Raw genomic sequence first — 21,161 nt, 5'->3', positions numbered from 1 at the left:
GGCATCCTGCCTGGCCTGTAGAAAGTGCCCTGGAAGCGTGAGCTCTTCTTACGCACCAGTTTCTATGCTCAAGCTATCTGGACAATTCATTTCTGCTGACTTTCTTGGAGCAGTTATGGGGTGCTGGGCACAGACTGGACCTGGGAATCAGGGGGGCTTCTGCAGCTTCCTCTGGCTCTGGGTCATTGCCCTAATTGTCCCGGCCACTAAGCTGGTCTCCTTGGCCCTCTGAGAGCCATTTGCCTTAGAAGTTTGCAGCCCAGGTCTCCCCAAAGTGGAAGGAAACTTAGAACTAGCAGCAAGAAGCTAATTCTTCCCAGCTCAGCTCCTCTGCATGACGCAAGCCTCCCTCTTCCCTCCACTGCCTCCCCCCAGAGTCCCAATTAGGAGGTTTCTCCAGCCAGCCGGCACTACCGGGGAGCAGCTACAGCCCTGGTCCAGGAGGGCCCCGCTCGGCTTCGGTGATGCACTTTCCTAGAAGCTAGATGTCTGCGGCTGGGGTGTATCGGGATCTGGACCCTCCCTCCTTTACTTGAAACACCAGCAGAACATTCTCTGGGTGATTTAATCTCAGCCCCTTCCCGTCCAGCCATCCCCCATGTTGCAGCAACAAAGGCTAAGGCTGCTAGTCCTAGAAATGGTCCTTGTTGTCACACACGGGTGGTGTGGGAATCTTCTGGAAGTATCTGCGGTCACCTCGAGGCCAGCAGAGCCCGCGGTTCCCTGCCCTCCACGGCTGGCTTCCTGGTGACATGCCTCTCACATCCGGAGGGAGCGCACTCCCTCCTCCCACCCGCCCCACTCAGCTGAGGCCAAGCTGTAAAACACGGCGTGGACCACACACTCTGTGATCTGCCATCTCCCATTCTCTTAGGGAAGGTCAGCTCCGTGCTCCTCGTGGGGTGAGAGGAGAGACCCAGGAGTGGCTGCCAGAGGGGACGGTTGAGAAGTCCCGACTTGCAGCACAGTTCCAATTATAGCAAATTTACTACCATCACCGTCACCACCGCTACTAGTGCTTTTTGTTATGGCTGAATTGTTTCCCCTCCAATTTTTATGTGGAAGCCCTAACCCCCAGGACCTCAGAATGTGACTGTGTTTGGAGATAGCCTTTAAAGAGGTAATTAAGTTAAAACGAGGTCCTTAGTGTGGGTCCTCATCCAACAGAACTGGTGTCCTTCTAAGAAGCGGAAGTCTGGACACAGACACACAGAAGGAAGACGCGTGAGGACACAGAGAAGGCGGCCGTCTACATGCCAAGAAGAGACGCCTCCAAAGGAACCAGCCTTATCAGCACCTTGACCTTGGACTTCCGGCCCCCAGAACTGTGAGGAAATACATTTCTGCTGTTTAAGCCGCCCAGTCTGTGATACTCTGTGAGAGCAGCCTGAGCAACGAATCCATTTCTACTACTATTGCTACCGTTTTCGGAATGCTTCTTAGGTGTCATTCTGCTGAAAAAATTACAAATATTCTCATTGAATCCTCATGCAATCCTAAGGGACAGAAATTATCATCACCTTCGCGTGCAAAGGAGAAAACAGGATGTCTCTTGGCTCTCCAGCAGCCAGAACAGCGCCCATGGTTGGGCTCAGTAAACACTTATTGAAGGAAGGATGCTCAGACAGTTTACAGGACTTGTCCAGGGGCCTGGCCAGAGGCAGAGCCAGGACTTTAATCTAAGCTTTCTGAGTCCTACTCCTGCCCTTAAACACACTGTGTAGGGTCAAGTACAGTCTGAGGACAGATGACCCTGCAGAGTGCCCATTAGCCCATGGCTTGGGGGTAAGAAGCAGGGTCTGGATTTTTCTTTTTTTTTTTTTTTTGCGGTACGCGGGCCTCTCACTGTTGTGGCCTCTCCCGTTGCGGAGCACAGGCTCTGGACGCGCAGGCTCAGCAGCCATGGCTCACGGGCCCAGCCGCTTTGCGGCATGTGGGATCTTCCCGGACCTGGGCACGAACCCGTGTCCCCTGCATCGGCAGGCGGACTCTCAACCACTGCGCCACCAGAGGAGCCCCGTTCTGGATTTTTCTGATGGGGCCGTGGCTGTGCGGGGACCCTGAACCTGAAGCAAACCTGGTTTTGTTCATAAGGCAGGCTCACCGAGACTGACTGCTCCCTGCACTGGCTCACAGACAGGCCAGTGTCCGTACTCCCCGTGGCCTGGACGTGGACCTGGGGAAAGCCCGCATGCCCCTTGCCTTGATCACGTGTCCTCTGCTTGGCTTGAAGCAATGATTCAGAGACAGAGCGGGGACTCCCTCCTCCCCCTTCCTCGCCTTCTCCCTGCCTCTGCGGCCTGCGTCCTTCCGAGAATCTCCAGGCTTCCTCTCGGGGCAAGGAGAGGCCTTAAGTACCTTGTAGCCCTGGTTGATGCCGTTGATGAACTGGGGGCTGGGGGCAGTCCAGGTGAAGCGGATGGTCGTGGAGTTGGTGGCTTCTGCATGCACGTTGCCCGGAGGGACCGTGGGCACTGGAGGAGAGCAGAGAGGTAGGGGTGTGTGTGGAGGGGGCACCGTCTGACTGTCCGGCCCGGTTAAGCAGCGAAAACACACGAGGTCTGCGGACCCTGCTTTACACCCCTCCCCCCAGCTCCTCCCTGCTGCTACGGAGACTTCAGATGCCCTCTTTCTGCAGATTAGTTTGGGCTTAATGAAACCGGTCTGGCCCATTTCACAGGTACCCACAAATAAAAGTGACGGATCTGAAAATGCTCAGGGTGGTTTTCAGGTGCAACGTTAAATGTAAGCTGTTTCATGATCCAGTTAATGGGTAACTTTGCAGAGGCCCGTATCCCCGAAGCCTCTGCATTCCTCACCCCCACCCCAACCTCTTCATCCATCTTTCCCTCCGTCCTCCCACCCTACGGGGTAGCTGGGCACAGCATGCGACAGCCTGGGACTGGATAAAACAGGTGACACGGTTGAGGCAGTCAGGACTGGACAGTCAGGACCCACCAGGCACGGAGAGGGGGAAGTACCAGCTCCTCCACGGCCACTGTCCCCACCCACCTCCCTGCAGTGTCCACTCGGTGACTTTGCTGCTGTAGACACCCAGTCCGGCGCTGTTGTAGGCGGCCACCTCGATCTCGTAGTTGGTCCAGATGATGAGGTCCTCCAGCAGCAGGTTGTTGACATCAGCATCCGTGATGTTCTTAAACTGGTACCCAACAGGCAGCCCGGCCAGGCAGTACCTGAGGGGAGAAAGCCAAGATGCCATGGATTGGAGTCAGCCTGCTGTCCTCGTGCCCAGGAAGCTGTCTGTGACGGTGGAAACCCACATCCATGCTGCCCAACATGGAACCTGCTGGCACTTGTGGTTTTTGGGCACCTGAAACGTGCTTAATGTAACCGAGGAACTACGTTTGTCATTTAATTTACTTTTTTATTAATTTAAGTGGCTGCAAGTGACCAGCGGCTGCCCCACGGGATAACGCAAGTCCAGGGGACGTGTCTGGACTCTTCTTTTTGACGGGGGAGGAGGACATTGGTAGGATAGCTAGCCAGGGATGCTGAGAGCTCCTGGGAAGATCTCACGGGTCTAGCTTTGAGGGGTCGCTGATCAGAGAGTGGTCTCCAAAGGTTGAGCTCATTTCCTTTCTCCTTCTAGGAGAAGGGCTCCCTCTCCTGACAGCCATTCACTGAGGTGGAAAGAAAAAAACCTGAGGCTACGTACTCTACCAAGTTCCACCTTCCACTGGAAAAAAGAATGCAGGGTAATAAAGAAATGGGATACGTACAGGCAAATTCTGGAGGATGGATAGCTCATAGGAGAACAACAGTGCACACATACTCTAGCGTCTAACTATGGGGAAATCAGAGGCCCCAACTTATTCTGATGCTTCACAAAACCCCACAGCAGTGGTTCTCAAAGCCTTAGCGTGCATTAAAGACACCCGAAAAGCCTGTTGAAACACAGATTGCTGGGCTTATCCCAAAGGTTCTCATTCCACAGGTGAGGGGTAGGACTTGAGAATTTGCATTCCTATCAAGTTCTCAAGTGATGCTGACGTTGCTGGTCCAGGGACCACACTTTGAGAACCACCACCCTTTAGGATTCACCAAAAAGCCCATGACGAAATTAACCGATAACAGAGCAGCCCAACCAACAGTAACTGCTTCCAAAATCGGGGAATTCCAGTGCTGTGAGTGTACACATTCAGGAAAGAGACGTGTGAAGTTGCCTAGCATCTTGCAACCAGCCAGGGTTCAGAATACTGACACGAGTTCTCAGAAGTTTCAAGTAGCAGGCTAATTTTCTTTTATGAATACCAAATTTTAGTAACAACTTAGTAATACACTTTCAGGTTACCAGTAAAGCACCCATAGTCAAATGTAAAAATAAAAGGCTATATAACTGGGCTCCACTGGGCAGTAGGGACCAAAGACAGGACTTCCACTTTTTAACCAGTTCTTGGCCTAGTAATTCGTCCACTCATTGTCTGTCCTGGGGAAATCTGGCCTGCTAGAATATTCTTGGTTTCCCAGGTGGTTGGTCCCCTGGATAGTAACGTGTCTCCGTGTAGCCCTACTCCTATGTAGCCCTGATGTCTGGCAGACCTGCCATCCATACAGGCTTAAGGAGGCTACATTGTATCTCCTCTCTAACCATTCCTATTGGTTTCCAAGGCTCTCACTGCTGGAAGTTCTTCTAGATGTCTAACTTCAATCCCTCCTACTGTCGTGTAGGCATTTCTTGTTGCCTGGTCCTTGTTGATGAGGAAGGACCTGCCATGAATCTGCTCACCATTCCTATTGGTTTCCAAGGCTCTCACTGCTGGAAGTTCTTCTAGATGTCTAACTTCAATCCCTCCTACTGTCGTGTAGGCATTTCTTGTTGCCTGGTCCTTGTTGATGAGGAAGGACCTGCCATGAATCTGCTCTGTTTTCCAATCCACTCCCTGACCCTCCCTCATCTCTTTCCTCTTGAGTCTGGGCGGCCCCTCCTTTCCCTGGTGCGGACGCCTACCTGATGATGTAGCCCTTAAGGATGCCATTCTGGTGGCTCTCGGGAGGTGGCTGCCACTGGATCATGATGGACTGGTTGGTCCGGCCGCTGGCGATGACATTCTGTGGAGGGGCCGTGGGGGGCTCCTCAGGAAGGGAGACCCTGGATAGGAAAACACCAAGAATGGGCAGGGCTTTTCACTCCTAGTCTCCATGGTAAATACAGGAGTTTAATGGGATAGGAAGAGGCCACACCCTGCTCTGTCCCTGGATGACTCTGCACAATTGCTGTGTGCTTTTGGGCTAGTCACTTAACTTCTCTGAGCTTGCTTCTTTACCTGTAAAAGCAGTATCATAAAGTCCACTTGCCTGCTTTATGAGTGGTTGAAGCTCGAATGACACAATGTATATGGAAGTCTTTTTAAAACACTGTAAAGCATCAGATATATGTATTTTCTGTGCGGTTGAGGGACACAGGCCTTGGTTTCCCATTTGTCAAAGAAGCTGCTGTCGGGGTTGATGACGTCATGAGTGTTCAAGTATTTTAGAAGCAGGAGTGTCAAATACTCACCTCCCAGTTACCAGCTGGCGGTGAACTTGAACCACGCTTCCTTTACGAAGCAGCTGAGCCCCGGCAGGGGTGAGGCAGGCCGGGTAGGGGTGGCGTGGCGTGTGCGTGAGAGTTTGAGCATCCCCGCACCCCCCGAAGCCCAGTGCTACTGCATTTCTTTCTCTGGCATGGCCAGGGGACACAGCATTCCACTTCTGTATTTTTCACATAACTGACATGCATCCATTAACAACAAAAGTTGATTATTTTTTATGGATGTCTTTCCCGTTTTATGTTTTTGTTTCCTGATGGATAGCTTTTCCAAAACATCCTGCACCCTCCCATGGCTTTGTAAAGCCTAAAGTGAGGGTAATCTAACCTTTTACTTGCTGACTCAGGACGATTCATTGAGAAGATGAATCAGCATTACACAGGGAAGCCCGAAGGACTGGAGAAGTTATAGGATGGTTTCCCTACACTTCGAGGTTTCTTGTTATTGGGATTTCGTAGCTCTGAAGGATTGGGGCTATGTCCATTTTTTTCCCCTGCACCACCTCTCGTGGTCCAAACGTGGCCTGGCACATAGTAGGTGCTCAGTAAACAGTGAATGAATAAATTCTCCTATAACTGCTCTCCATGCCAGGCTGTTAGCTATCACTTCTCCCTCCTGTTAGAGTGTCACAGCCCCTGTGCCATCCCCCTCGTAAAAGCCAGAGGGATTCAAGCTGATTGGAACTGTGGGGAAACCACAATGATTGACTTAACCCAGTGGGGGGGGTCTGTGTACACACCAAAGAGCATCTTTTAAAGAGCAAAGCGCATTCTTGGCTCCCTTAGCAAGTACTGTTCGCTATTTCTATTTGCTATTATTTCTGGGCTCTCAATTCTCTTCCATTGGTCTATGTGTCTATTTTTTTTTTTTTTTTTTTGGTTGCATCATGCAACTTGCAGGATCTCAGTTCACCAACCAGGGATTGAACCGGGCCACAGCAATGAAAGTGCTGAGTCCTAACCACTTGACTACCAGGGAATTCCCTATGTGTCTATTTTTATGAGTAGCATACTCTTTTGGTTTACTATAACTTTGTAGTATAGTTGGGAATCAGGAAGTGTGGTGCCTCTGGCTTTGTTCTTTGTTCTCAGGATTGCTTTGGCTATTTGGGGTCTTTTGTGGCTCTATACAAATTTTAGAATCGTTTTTTACTATTTCTGTGAAAAATGCCGTTGGAATTGCGATAGGGATTGCATCGAATCAACGGATGGCTTTGGGCGATATGGACATTTTAACAATATTAACTCTTCTCAATGGGAAAAGGATAGTCTCTTCAATAAACGATGTTGGGAAAACTGGATAACCATATGCAGAAGAAGGCAATTGGACCTCTATTTTACACCACTCCCCAAAGTGAACTCGAAGTGGATTAAAGACAAACTTAAGACCTGAAACTATAAAACTCCTAGAATAAAACATAAGAGAAAAGCTCCTTGATTTTGGTCTTGGCAGTAATTTCCTGGATATGACACCAAAAGGACAAGCAACAGAAGCAAAAATAAATAAAAGTGGGACTATATCAAACTAAAAAGCACCTGCACAGAAAAAGAAACAACGAAATCAAAAGGCGACATAATGGAATGGGAGAAAATATCTGCAAACCGTGTATCTGACAAGGGGTTAATATCCAAAATATATCAAGAACTCATACAACTCAACAGCAAAAAACGAAATAATCTGATCAAAAAATGGGCAAATGAGCTGCATAGACATTTTTCCAAAAAAGACATAAAAATGGCCAACAGGTCAATGAAAAGGTGCTCAACGTCACTAACCATCAGGGAAATGCAAACCAAAACTACAGTGAGATATTACCTTACGCCCATCAGAATGGCTATTATCAAAAAGACAACAAATAGGGCTTCCCTGGTGGCGCAGTGGTTGAGAGTCCGCCTGCCGATGCGGGGGACGCGGGTTCGTGCCCCGGTCCGGGAAGATCCCACATGCTGCGGAGCGGCTGGGCCCGTGAGCCGTGGCCGCTGAGCCTGCACGTCCGGAGCCTGTACTCCGCAACGGGAGAGGCCACGGCAGTGAGAGGCCCGCATACCGCAAAACAAAAACAAAAACAAAAAAGGCAACAAACAACAAGTGTTGGTGGGGATGTGGATAAAAGGGACCCCTCGTGCACTGTTGGTGGGAGTAAAAACTGGTACAGGGACGATGGGAAACAATATGGAGGTTCCCCCTCAAATTGAAAACAGAACTACCACGTGATCCAGCTACCCCACTTCTGGGTATATATTCACCCCAAAGAAATGAAGACAGGATCTCGAAGACATATCTGCACCCCCCTGTTTACGGCAGCATTATTCACAATAGCCAAGATATGGAAACATCCTAAGTGTCCGTCAACAAATAAATGGATAAAGAAGATGTAACATAGCTATACAGTGAAAGATTTTCCAGCCGTGAGACAGAAAGAAATTCTGCCATTTGCAAAAACATGGATGGACCAGCAGGGTGTTATGCTAAGTGAAATAAGTCAGGCAGAGAAAGACAGATACTGTAGCTCTCACTTATACGTGCAATCTAAGGGAGCTGAACTCAGAGAAATAGAGGAGGTGGGGGGCTGGGGAAGATGTTAGTCAAAAGGCATAAATTTCCAGTTATAAGAATAACAAGTTCTGGTGATGGAATACACAGCATGGTGATTATAGCTAAGAATTCTGTATTATATACTTGAAGGTTACTAAGAAAGTTGATCTCACATGTTCTCACCACAAAAAGAAACGGTAATTATGTGACAGGATGGAGGTGTCAGCTAACACCACGGGGGTAATCATTTTGCCATAGAGGAGTGTGTCAAATCAACGCATTGTACACCTTAAACTTACAGAATGTTACAAGTCAACGATATCTCAATACATCTGGAAAAAATAAAAATACACATAAAACAATAAAGAGCAAAGCACACAGCTTTGGGGCATGGGATTGGCGTCACTATCATTCTGACCTGATGTCTTTTTTCTCACTAGAGGAGGCTGCCTGTTCTATGGGGGTCTAGGCGGCTAGAACGCGCCTCCTACACAAGTGGGTGTTAAAACGCGTGAACTGCTGTTTTTATTAAACTTTCATCATTTTAAGAAAAGCTTTGTTGGAGGCTTCGTGGGGTCTGGCACCATGCAAGGCACTGCGTACAGAGCTCCGTGTAGACCCTAGACGTCTTTGGAAATTCACGTGCGTTTAACAATGATGGCAACCCATGGGGATGTACAGCAGAATGGGGTTAAGTCTTGGAACTTGCATGGCCCACAGTGAGAGGGACAACTCAACTGGGTTAGTGAGTTGAGCCCCTGACAGACACCCACCCGGCTCCCCTCACCTCTCTGTGTCTTTGCTGAACTGTCCTCTCCCCACGTCGTTGACGGCACAAAGACGGAACTGGTAGGAACGTGCGGGAACCAAGCCCTTGACCATCACCGAGGTGGCCTCGGGGTCCACGCTGGCCAGGAGCACCGTCCAGGGGGCATCTACAGGGACAGAGGGTGGAGGCTGAGGTAGGCATCTTGGGAGTGCACGCTTCTTCCCCCTCCATTCCCGGCAGGGGTCCAGCCTCGTTTGGGCTGGCAGGGTAGTACCTCCCCAGCTTGGTCCAGTAGAGGCTGGTCACGTCATTTTTCTGGGTTCCCCTTAGCCCACATGTCCCAGGGGGTTGGGGGGTCCTGGGGAGGGAGCAAGGGCTCATGGGAACTGAGAGGCATTTGTCTTTTCTATCTTTTTTGTTTTTTCTCAAATTGATGAGCTCTAGCAAACTGTATTTGAAACACCACTCAAATGATGCCTGCTAATTTTGGAGTTCATGGCTTGGGGACGGAGGATAAAAATTAAAAAAAAAAAAAAAAACTAATGGCCAGGGACTTCCCTGGTGGCGCAGTGGTTAAGAATCCACCTGCCAATGCAGGGGACACGGGTTCGAGCCCTGGTCCGGGAAGATCCCACATGCCGTGGAGCAACTAAGCCCGTGGCCACAACTACTGAGCCTGCACTCTAGAGCCCGAGAGCCGCAACTACTGAAGCCATGCGCCTAGAGCCCGTGCTCCGCAACAGGAGAAGCCACTGCAATGAGAAGCCCGTGCACCGCAACGAAGAGTAGCCCCCGCTCGCCGCAACTAGAGAAAGCCCGCGCACGGCAACAAACACCCAATGCAGCCAAAAATATATATATAAATAAATAAATTAATAATAATAATAAAAAAAACAGAAAACAAACAAAAAACTAATGGCCAGTGTCTTGGAGGCTTCTGGGTGGCAGGTCCCAAGTCCAGCCTGTGCGTCATCTCGTTCAATTGTCACACGACGGCAGGATGCCATGGCTCATTTTACAGATGAGGGAGCTGGGCCGTCCAGAGGGTTGGCTCAAAGGCACGGAAGTGGGGTCGCCCTGGCTGTGGTCGGCGGAGGGGGTGGGAGCAGCCTTACTGTTCTCCGACATCTCCAGGACGTAGCGGATCAGCGGGCTGTTGCCGTCGAAGGGCTTGGCCCACGTCAGGTTGACGGCCCTTCTCTCTGCGGCGCTGAGAGTCGCCACTGGGTGCTCAGGGGCATGAGGCAGCTGCCTGGAGGAGACAGGTGTGGCGGGGCCCCCCCGTGAGGTCTAGAATCAGGTGACACCCAGGACTCAGTCTGAGCTCCCATGATATCTGGGGCTCGGCCCCCGAACCCAGCCTTTGGGGCCATCTAGCTGGAGACTCTGTGCACTGGCTTTGGAGCCCACCTGGCCAAAGCCATAACCCAGACTCCCCGCCCTTGACAGGGGCCGAACTGAGCTGGCGAAGGCCTGGAGGATGCTGGGGTGAGGTGGGCGGGCTCAGGTCACACCTGGCCTGGTGGCCTGCCTAGATGCAGCCTTCCCTTTGCTGCCTGCACCCCTTTACCCCCCGGAGCCTGCCCTCACCTCACACGCAGGTGGGCACTGCGAGAGTCGTTGCCTCCGGCTGAGAGCACCCGGCAGGTGTAGGTGCCGATGTCCCCGGACCACGTCTGCGAGATGTGCAGGGAGCCGTTTCTGTCCAGACGGATGCGGGGGTTGCCCTCCACGCTCAGTGTGGCCCCATCCTTCTCCCAGACGTACCTGAGAGTAAGAAGGACCGCTATGTAAAGAGAGGCAGGGAAGGCAGGGTGGGGGGGCTGCTGGGGTGGGCACAGCCCAGGGCTGGTCTGGAGCAGGGAGCTCCGAAGGTGGGCAGGGGGCAAGCCCCCAGCCACAGCGGGGGCACCTGCAGCCCATCACGCCTGCGGGTGGGGCCCTTGGTCCAAGAGCGTGACCACATCATTATCCACCGTTCACACCTTCAGTTCAGGTTCAGGTCACAGCCTGGTCGCTTTTGGCCGGAAGCCATCACCAAGCGGTGCAGAGTGGACAAAAGGTATCTTCCAAAGAGGTTAAAAGATTAGGGCTGGAGAAAGAATGAACGTCTCCACGTAGACTACATGTGGGGATTAGTTTTATGACGGGAATCATCAGATCAATGCATCACTGTGACAAATTAACTTTGGCATCTAGAAAAATCACTTTAGCTTTGGTCAGTCAGTACAAAGGGGGACTTGAGAAACTACACACGGGCCCGTGCCTGACAATGAGCAGTACCTGCTCTGGATCTGCCCTGGAGGAGACACAATCATTGTCATGAAACACACAGGGTGCCAGCTCCCGGGAGGATGCTGGGCTGCTTCCCCCAGGGAAGGGCAACCAGGGCAGGAATGCGGTCGGGCTGGGATGCTTTCCTAATAACCCATCAGTCGCTCAATGAAGGGACAGGGTGATGGGGCTGAGTCACAAGGCCCTAGAACTCTCTGGGTTTAGGGAGTGTGAGATGGCTGGGGAGAATGAGCCTGTAATATATATATATATATTTTTGCGGTACGCGGGCCTCTCACTGCTGTGGCCTCTCCCGTTGCGGAGCACAGGCTCCGGACGCGCAGGCTCAGCGGCCATGGCTCACGGGCCCAGCCGCTCCGCGGCACGTGGGATCTTCCCGGACCGGGGCACGAACCCGCGTCCCCTGCCTCGGCAGGCGGACTCTCAACCACTGCGCCACCGGGGAAGCCCTAAATAATATTTTATAGTCCTCAGGAGATCAAAGATGTGCAAAAATATTTAGTTATAAGGACATTCAGAATGATATTTCTTAACATGAGCAAACATTCAGAAACCATCCACATACCCAGCATTAGGGAACTGGTAACAAATTCTGTGGCATCCACACAGTGGAGGACTGAACAGTCATATAACTGACAGAGGAAGAGATTCACAACAGGTTCGTAAGGGAAAAACCAGAGTAAAACACTGTTTCTAGTTTTTTCAAATGACACCCAAATACTACTCTCTCTAGTGAAAGGAAACAGATCAATCTCCTTTTCTGCTTCCTCTCTCTCCATCCCTCCCCATGGTCTTTGGTTTACCTGCATTTTCTATATTGTCCTCCCAAAACGGATACCTATTAGCTGTACGATAAGAAAAAACAGTAACAGTACTGATGAATATTAACAAGGTGGCCTGTTCGGATTCAGTCTAGATCTGGGTTCAGATCCAAACAGAAGCAATTCTGGAGGCCTTTCATGCTGCCACCTACACCTGCCCAGCCTGCGTCCCCCGGAGCCCAGCTTTATTCTGAGGATGTGTAACCAGGATTAAGTGGCTACCACTTTAGTCTGCTTTGGTTGTTCAAATCCTTTCCAGTCCGTCTACTCAGGGAACCCCTGGTATGTTTCCTGCCGCCAGAACAGGGATTTTTAATTCTGGCTACACATCAGAGTCACTTCGGGGACTTCTAAAAAAATACTTAAGTCTGGGGCCCACCCCACCCCTAAGACTCACCTCAAGGAGGTGGAGGGCTGCCGGGAAGCTCCCCTCCCCCAAGGTGATGGAAACCAGGCGTGTGTGGGAGATGTCGGGGTGGTCTTGGCCACAGATTTTGCCAGTTTGGGGGGATGATGGACCAATTCTGTTCCCTCCCCCATCTAAAAATGATTGTCCTAGATGGGTAATTCCACTCTAAGGCGAGGACCCCTCCAGTAAACTGGAACAGTGATTTCCCATCTGTAGTTCACTGGCGGTCCCGGAACGTGGGCCTGCAGATATATTGCAAAGGGTCCCTAAATCTCTCTGTTCACAAGAATTGTTCAGAGGATGAATAAAATGTGCAAGTTTTCCCCAAGTATTTGTAGATAACATTTTAATAAAATACCAATTTATTTTAAAGTTTTACTGACTTAATATAGCTTTTTGTTACAATAAAAATTTGCAATTAATGGATGCTAAAGTGATAGCAGCTATTTATGTATGGGTCTGAGACCCACAACAGTGTTCTATGGGGAGAACATGTGGGTTCTCCTGGAAGACATTTTTACACTTGGTATATTAACTTTTTAAATAAAAATCTAATAAACCCTGGGATAAGCATATTCTAGATTATCTGTTGGCCATGTTCTAACTCCGTCTATGTGATTTCAAGGCTCATGTTTCTAGATTATCTGTTGGCCATGTTCTAACTCCGTCTATGTGATTTCAAGGCTCATGTTTCTAGATTATCTGTTGGCCATGTTCTAACTCCATCTATGTGATTTCAAGGCTCATGTCTGCATTTGATGATGAGTATCCTAAAGGGCCAATGTTTAACGTTTAATGAGGTGTTTCTCCAACCGGGGCCTGAGACAGATCCTCTGAGAATGGGTGTGGATCTAAAAGCCTAGTACCCTTGAATGTAAGGCGGTGCAGCCACTGTGGAAAACAGTATGGAGGTTCCTCAGAAAACTAAACGTAGAACTACCAAATGATCCAGCAATCCCACTCCCGGACATATATCCAGAAAAAACTATAATTCAAAAAGATACATGCACCCCTATGTTCACAGCAGCACTATTCACAATAGCCAAGACATGGAAACAACCATGGATGTCCGTCGACAGAGGAATGGATAAAGAAGATGTGGTACATACACACAATGGAACATTAGCCATAAAAAAGAACAAAATAATGCCATTTGCAGCAATGTGGATGCAACTAAAGATTATCATACTAAGTGAAGTAAGTCAGAAAGAGAAAGACAAATACCATATGCTATCACTTACATGTGAAATCTAAAATATGACACAAATGAACTTATCTACAAAACAGAAACAGAATCGCGGTCATAGAGAACAGACTGGCGGTTGCCAAGGGGGAGGGGGTTGGGGAAGGGTGAACTGGGAGGTTGGGGTTACAGATGTAAGCTTTTATACACAGCCTTTACACAACAAGGTCCTACTGTGTAGCACAGAGAACTATGTTCAATATCCTCTGATAAACCCAAATGGAAAAGAATATACATACATATGTATAACTGAATCACTTTGCTGTACAGTAGTAATTAACACGACATTGTAAATCAACTATACTTCAATAAAAAATAAAATAAAAAAGGGGAAATAAAGCAAAAAAAAAAAAAGTTGTGGTACCCTTGCCTCCAACCTTGGTTTCTGGGGTCCCATTTGTCACGGCCATACAGACTGTCATATACCCAGTGGCCACCAGGTGGGGTCCCAGGACACAACTGCCTCCTGAGCAGAGCGGGCCGTTACTCCAAGTGGCATCAGTGCCCGGCCCTTCCAGCTCCGTGCCAGTTGCTTTGGCAGTGACATTGCCCATAAAATAGAGAAGCAGCACGGAGGGAGTATTTATTTCTAAGGAAACAGTGACGTTTTCTACTCAGCATCCCAGAGCTCAAGGGAGAGCCTGAAGGGACCATTTTGTTCCTGTTTTAGTTCCAGGAAGTGTCCTTGTGCCCAGCCTGGGAGGGTTCCCAGCTTTCGTGACTTTCTCGGCTTCTTCTGTGCTCCCTGGCCTCTCCAGGGCGTTCCACGGCGGGACCTGGTTCCCTCCAGGCCAAGTGGCTGGCCGAGGTCTGGGCTCCCAAGGAGGATGGCAGGGGTGGCCCCAGGCTGGGCCTCTGTCCCTCACATGTGTCCCTTTGAGGGTCACCTCAGGACCCTTTCCCTTCCCAGCCCTGTCACTGCTCCCACGCCTGTTTACCCAGACCCCCCTGCTGTCCACGCTGTGGGCGGAGGGTCTAAGGCCTGGGGGGGTGGTGCTAGCAGGGGGTCCCGAGCAACCCGGAGCCTCCACCTCTCCCCGACAGATGCCTCTTTCTCATCCCTTCCCTTCCGCCCTCCTCCACTCCCCTTCCTCCACTTCCTCACCCCCTAGCCCCTTCCCCTCCCCCCACCACCCTGCCCAATTCAACTCAGGCTGGTCAGTCCGACAGGCATTTACTTAGTATCCCCCATGTCCCAGCCCTGCACTAGCTCTGCACGGGCCACACTTACCCGTGTAGACACTCGCCCAGCAACCAGCTACCCCCTAAAGCTGCCCCTCCCCTTTTGCTTACAAGGGTCCACAGCCGAAGGAGTACCTGACAGTCACTCGGGGGTCGTGGGTCACTCCACACATCATGGAGGCCTGGGTTCCCTTGATGACGCTCTGGTCCTGGGGGGGCTTGGTGATGCGGGTCCGGGCTGAAAGAGAGCAGGGAGACAGCGTGGTGGGAAGGGAAACAGGTGGGTCCCACACAGACAGGTGAGATGCAGGTGTAGGGGAGGGGGACCTTCAGGTGAACGGCACCCGAGTGGCTGAATTCTACGGGTGGACTGGTCTGCTGTGGTCAATGTCCCAGAACGTTAAGAACCACGTGCTTCCACGGTATGGGATTCTTGGAAGCCAGGATCACAGTGGGGGCTCTTTTAATTTTGCTCCCACAAACCCACGCAAGGGATGAAGAAAGATCAGGGCTGTGTTCCCAGCACACCAGTGGTCCAGCCAGGGTAAAAACAGGATTGTCTGATTCTGCGTCTAATGCCCACTATCACCCACCAGGCCCCTGGCGCTCAGCCTAGAAGGGCGGCCCACATCTGCGTGTGGTACCAGATCCCAAGTGGTACGATCTGAGGGTGGGAAGGGGCTTGGGAAGTTGCCCCAGAGCAGGGGTCACAAACCACAGCCTGGGGTCGAGCCCAGCTGGGGGCCTGGCTGGGTAAATTCCCCCGTCCTGGCACTCAGCCACACCCGCTGGATTCACCACCGTCTACAGCTGCTTTCTTGATGAAACAGAGGAGTTCATGGAGCTGTGACAGAGACTGTTTGGCTCACAAAGCCTAAAATATTTACTATCTGGCCCTTTACAGAAAAAGTGTGCTGATTTCGGCCCTAAAGTCTATGCCCATCAGCTCTCTCTTCTCTCAGCTTGGCCGGGCACGGCCAGAGCCTCGCTCACACGGCATCACCCGCGGGACCTTGGCCTTCCTGTGGCCTGTCCTCTGCATTGATCCATCCAGGTCCTTCTTGTAAGACGTGCCGGCTGGACAGACACGTGGATGTGGAGCTGCAGGGGCTCGCGCGCGCTCAGCGCCAACTAACTAAAGAGCTCCCGCTTGCCCTTCATACTCACCCCACACAACCAGGTCGGCCGAGGCTTCGTCGACCCCCCGAGAGTTGGTGGCCAAACAGGTGTAGGTGCCGGCGTCGGAGGTGTGCGTGGGGCTGACGAGCAGGCTGCCGGATTCCAGGAGCGTGAAGCGAGGCAGCTGGACTGAGCCGCTGGCCAGGATGCGCTCCCCTGGGGCGACACGGGGTGGGGGGGGATGCATGGGTTCAGGCTGCCGCCCTGGCACACTGACATCGCCAAGGGCCTGGATGGCACTCCCACCCGTCCCCGGCCCGTCTGGGGCAGGGTGAGCTCAGGCAGGCTCCCAGCTTCAGAAAGGCTGGAAGGGCCACCGGTGGGGGGATGGTGGTGGCAGCGGGGCTGGGGACCAGAATGGTTTCTGACTTGGTGATGGACACAAGAGCACACGGTCACAGAGTGGGTGGCCCAGAGCCCGGGTCTCCTGATGTCTCTCCACCCACCGCGCTGTCTGCCCTTCACCAGAGGAAGCCAGCACTGTCTCTTGACGCTGCCGGGCACAGCCCTCGGAGGCAGCTGGCACCTGGGCTGGGGGGAGGGGACAGAGAGCTCTGACAAAGTGGTGACAAGCATCCCGTGGGAGGATGCTTCTGGAGAGTCACCTGCAGGGGAGCGGAGGAAAGTGATGGGTGGGAACAGTAAGGGGTGGGGGCGGAGAGGGACACATAGGGCGGGGGCAGCCCTTGTCAGGACGGACCTCCCTCTGCAGTGGGACCTAGGGAGGCCTGGAAAGAGGGAGAGGGAGGGAGGGAGGGAGGGAGAGGATACGCCGTGTGTGAGTGAGTCTGAGAGTGAAGGTTTTCGTGATTGTACCTATTTTAGAGAAAATCCCACCTGTCTGTACAGAGGGGACTGTCCATGTGCAAGTCTGGGGGTGAGCGGGTCCCTCTGCACACACGTGTGGGCATACTGAACAAGTGAGCGTGTTAGGTGGGTGTGTTTACTTCTGGGCCTGAGTGTGCCCACACTCCCCCCACCAATAGTGATGGGGTATCTACTGTGTGTCAGACTCTGTTCTAGGCCCTGGGGAGATAGCAGGGGACAAAATCGAAAGCCCTGACCTCGTGGGGGGCCAGGCAATAAGCAAAACCAAGGTGCAGACGATCTTGCGTATTAGAAGGTGGGAAAATAAAGCCGCGGGGGGTTGGGGGAGGGCCTGGGTGAGTCCTGTGGAGAAGGTTCATCTGAGCAGAGGCCTGGGGGGTGTGAGTGAGTGACTGTGTGTGTGTGTGTACATGTGTGTGTGTCCCCGGGGAGGGCTGTGAAGGTGAGTGTACAATGCAGAGTGTGGAGGAGTCACGCGGGGCGGGTGGACCTAGGTAGACGGCTTGGGCTTTGGTGGCTCAGGTGTCGGGAGCCCCGCAAGCTGCCTGCGGAGTGGGGATGGCCTCCTACCTGTACGAACAACCTTCACCGGGCTGTTACATCAGCCATCCTTGTTTGGGCCTCCCTACTTCCCAGGCACAGAGCAGGCCCTGCGTGAGCATCCTCTCGTCTAGTTTTCATGCCACTCCCAGGTATGCGTCCTACTGTCCCCATTTTACAGATGGGAACCTTGAGGCTCCAAGGTCACAGGTCTCACAAGAGGCAGAGCTGAGCCTTGAGCCCGGCAGGGTGGCACGTGGTACCTACCGTCGTGTGAAAGAAACCGTCTTGGGTTGTACAGTGCACAACCTTCCCAACTGTACATAGGAAACCCCACCCGGCTGGCTCCAGAACTGAGCCCTGAGGACTGCCCTAGACTTTGTCACGTGGCCACACCCTCCAAAGCAGATCTGTCTCAGCTACCTTTCTGCCAAGTGATGGCCGGCCGGGGTGCCCCCGAAGTCTCACAAGCCAGCACCACTGACATGCCGTCAATCACCGTGCTGTCCAGGGGGCCCCTGGTGATGTTGGGGGCGATGCCTGCAAAGGGAGACAGTGGGGCCTCTTAGGCACACCCCAGGTCCTTGTTCTGCCCTGCCACTCCCGCTGGCTGAAGTGGGTCCCTCTGCAGGGAAGGATGCAGGTGTCCTGACAGGGCCCCAGCATTGGGAAGAAGCCCGGGAGGCCCACGAGGGGCTCCCCTTACCACCTGCCCCGTGGAAGGACCCAGGTGACACCTGTCCCCACCCTGCCTTGATTCTCAAGTCTCCATTTAGGGGAAACTGAGGACCCCCAAGGGCAGCTGACACCCTCCATGACAAGGTAAATGGGATTCATCCTTCATCAAATGTGAAATCGAGGCTCTGGTTTGTAAAAGAAAAAACGGTGCTGGCTGCAGAAGCAGCAGGTGTCACTGGCCAGAGCCACCCGGCCCCGGGGGACAGCCTTCTGGGATCCTGTCTCTGCACCGCACAGCATCCTGTTCTCAAGAGGCCCCTGGCTTGGAGGAAAGCTGCGTCCTGGGCGGGAGGGGCTCGTGCAGGACAGGAAAGGTCGACTCACTGGTGACGGCCAGGTAGGTGGAGGTCTGCACCTCGCCGGCCGCGTTGCGGGCGAAGCACTGGAACATGCCGGTGTCGTCGGGCACTAGCCCGCTGATCTGCAGGCCCCCGTCGCCTCGCTGCCGGAAGCGGCTTAGCCTCCCCACCTCCACCACGGCCGAGTCCTTGTACCAGGTGATGGAGGGTGGCGGCACACCTGTGGGAGATGAGCGCCCACCGTCAGCCGCCCCTGAGGGATGCCCAGGTAGAGGCTGAGGCAGCAAGTCCTCGGAGGGGGGGCGGGGTGTCCCTGGGGTGTCTTGGTTTCTAGAACCTTCTCAGAGGTGCCACTGTTGGTCTTGGGAGCGGGGAAAGATTTTCTCAGAGGGACAGTTCTCAAATTCTCATCGAGTAGGCATTCCAGGAAAATTTAAAAGATTCTGGGGTTAGTTTAGCTTGGAAAGGCTGAACTGGACAAGCTATATTTTTTCTGCAATATTTAGCAGAGTCTTTTGTGTGCTCTGGGAACCTCCAACTGGGCTTTCACAAACCCAGGTGACCAGAGAACCCTGTGTCAAGGGGCAGGCGGATGGGATCAGCGTTCCTTTGGAAGCCCCCTCCTACCGGGTCGCACAGGGAGGTGAATGGGGCTCCCCTTACGCCTCAGCCTTCCCCAAGCTATGTCCCCAGCCTGGCATGCTCTTCCCATAGGTATTCCCTGGCCCTCTCACCTCTCCCACTGCGTCTCTGCTCAAATGTGACTTCTACAGAAAAGGTCCCCAAACCCCGTTCGAAAGACCACCCCGTGGCTCCGAGCCCCCTCAGCCTACTTGTTTTTCCTTCCCAGCACTTTTCAACCCTGACGTCCTCTAATAGTTCATCCAGTCCAAGCAGAGCCTTCTTTCACATTGTAACGTCTCAAATCAGGACGTGTCTTACAATCGACAGCATATCATAATTTAATTGGCAGTCCCTTTTCTTTCTTAGAGGCACATGAAATAATGGGGCATCTTACAACCCATGGCATTTTAGATGAAGTGAAATACGCTCTCTTTATTTGCTTATTGGTTTGTCTACCTTCCTCATGAGAACGTAAGTTCTGTAAGAGCGGGGATTGGGCTGTTTGGTTCAGCCTGTGTCTCTCCAGCCCCGAGAACAGTATCGGCACATGATAAGCCCTCCAAAACCTTTGTTCAGTAAATGAACGGATCTCTGTCTTCCCCTGGTGTGGTCTCAGAACCGGGGTCAGTATCCCCCCTCCCCCTCCACTGGACCCTCTCTCCTGCCTGGGCTACATTCTCCTCTCTGTTCAATGTCAGACCCTGTCCCGTCATGCACGCTCTCCCCTATCATCCCATCATCCCAGATTTCACCCTGGTTTCGGGGTGCCTTTGAGCTCAGTGGAACCTGAAGGGGGGGGTGGGGATGGGAAAAGTAGAAAGTCTGCAAGAATTCTGACAAGGCGGGGTTAAGTAAAAATGGTGGGAGGAGGTGAAGCAAAATGGCCCAGACACCAGGCAGAGATGCACTCAGTTCTGACATAACGATAATTTGGCATTGTCTACGACTCTCAGATTATGGGCAATTTAGGTCTGTCACCTATCCTGAAATTACGGTAATTTGGATTCATTTGTAACCTTCAAGTTATGGTAACAGGGGGTTGATTTCCAGCTCTGAGATTATGGTAATTTGGCCTGTTGTTTCCTGGGGTGTCTGCCTACAGCCAGACTGACTCTCTGCTCAGTGATGAGAAGGATGAGAATTTAGAAAAGTCCATGTCAGGGACAGGAGCGGCTGAAGGTCCGGGGGTCCCTGTCCCCCTCCATCCACACCACCGCGTTACCTTTGGCCCGACAGGGGACGTCCACCACTTTCTCCATCTCTGCTGTGATGTGTCTCTCTGGCTCCTTGACAAACTGAGGCGGTTCTGCAGGAGGGGGGACGGGGGGGGTGTCAGAGCTGTGCTCCTGTTGGTATGGCCACCGTTTGGGGGGTCACCCTTAAGTAGGCCCCAGCCATGCTTGGGGGACCCCAGCAGCCCCACCCCGTCTCACCCAGCACAGACAGGTAGGCGCCACGGACGACAGAGGCGGCACTGCTGCCGCGAAGGATGGCCTCACACTCGTAGTAACCGGCGTCGCTGCCCGTAGGGTTGGGGATGGTGAGCCGGCGGTTGTAGTCGCTGATGCCGCTGGACAGCAGCACCCCATCCTTCTTCCAAGTGATGTGCAGCTTGATCAGGGGCCTGGGTGGGGGGGGGTGCGAGGGAGGCAGGCCATCAGCCACAGAGACTTCAGAGGCCCGAGAGGCAGGGCAGGGCATGGTAAGGACTGCAGGTCCGGGGCCAGGCTGCCTGGGTTTGCCCACGCCCCTGACACTTTCTAGGTGAAGCCGTTGTTTGGCGCGGCTCCTCCAGTGCTCTGGGCCTCAGTTTCCTCGTCTGTGAAATGGGGGCAACCGTGCCCACCCGGGGGTTGTGGCGAGGGTGGATGGGTTCACACAGGACCCGGTCCCGGGGGTAACTCGTGCTCGGGGGCTTTCGAGAGCAGAGAAGCGTCCTTTCCACACATCTCCCTTTCTTCTGCTCTGCTCCGCGTGCCGTGCCCCATCCCATAGAAGTCAGTGGGTAGGAAAGTGTGAAAGGTGAGCGAAAGTGACAAGTTGAAATGGGAGGGAAGCACCCAAAGTTTGGAGATGGGGAAACAAAGGCAGGCAGGTGGACATACGCACCCCCAACTCTGAGAGAGGGCTGAGGGTGTGAGCTGGGCCTC

At 52.8% G+C, this 21,161-nt stretch overlaps 1 protein-coding gene across 2 annotated transcripts in view; it reads right to left on the bottom strand.

Annotated features, from left to right (window-relative positions):
- SDK2 (sidekick cell adhesion molecule 2) overlaps nt 1-21,161 on the bottom strand; it is a 267,499-nt gene that overhangs the window by 63,910 nt on the left and 182,428 nt on the right. For both annotated transcript variants that reach the window (XM_067715828.1, XM_067715829.1), the window contains exons 7-18: nt 20,445-20,635; nt 20,234-20,317; nt 18,413-18,607; nt 17,774-17,890; nt 15,971-16,138; nt 14,939-15,041; nt 10,444-10,620; nt 9,969-10,105; nt 8,872-9,019; nt 4,970-5,110; nt 3,013-3,194; nt 2,359-2,474 (exon numbers count right to left, since the gene is read on the bottom strand). In XM_067715828.1, the coding sequence (XP_067571929.1) occupies nt 2,359-2,474; nt 3,013-3,194; nt 4,970-5,110; nt 8,872-9,019; nt 9,969-10,105; nt 10,444-10,620; nt 14,939-15,041; nt 15,971-16,138; nt 17,774-17,890; nt 18,413-18,607; nt 20,234-20,317; nt 20,445-20,635 (1,759 nt within the window). The remainder of the gene's footprint in view (nt 1-2,358; nt 2,475-3,012; nt 3,195-4,969; nt 5,111-8,871; nt 9,020-9,968; nt 10,106-10,443; nt 10,621-14,938; nt 15,042-15,970; nt 16,139-17,773; nt 17,891-18,412; nt 18,608-20,233; nt 20,318-20,444; nt 20,636-21,161) is intronic.

Source organism: Pseudorca crassidens, chromosome 19 (genome assembly GCF_039906515.1).
Source record: "Pseudorca crassidens isolate mPseCra1 chromosome 19, mPseCra1.hap1, whole genome shotgun sequence".
In the NCBI taxonomy this organism is placed as follows: Eukaryota; Metazoa; Chordata; class Mammalia; order Artiodactyla; family Delphinidae; genus Pseudorca; species Pseudorca crassidens.
Note: the sequence above shows the minus strand (reverse complement) of the source record. Positions and strands in the feature narration are given on the sequence as shown.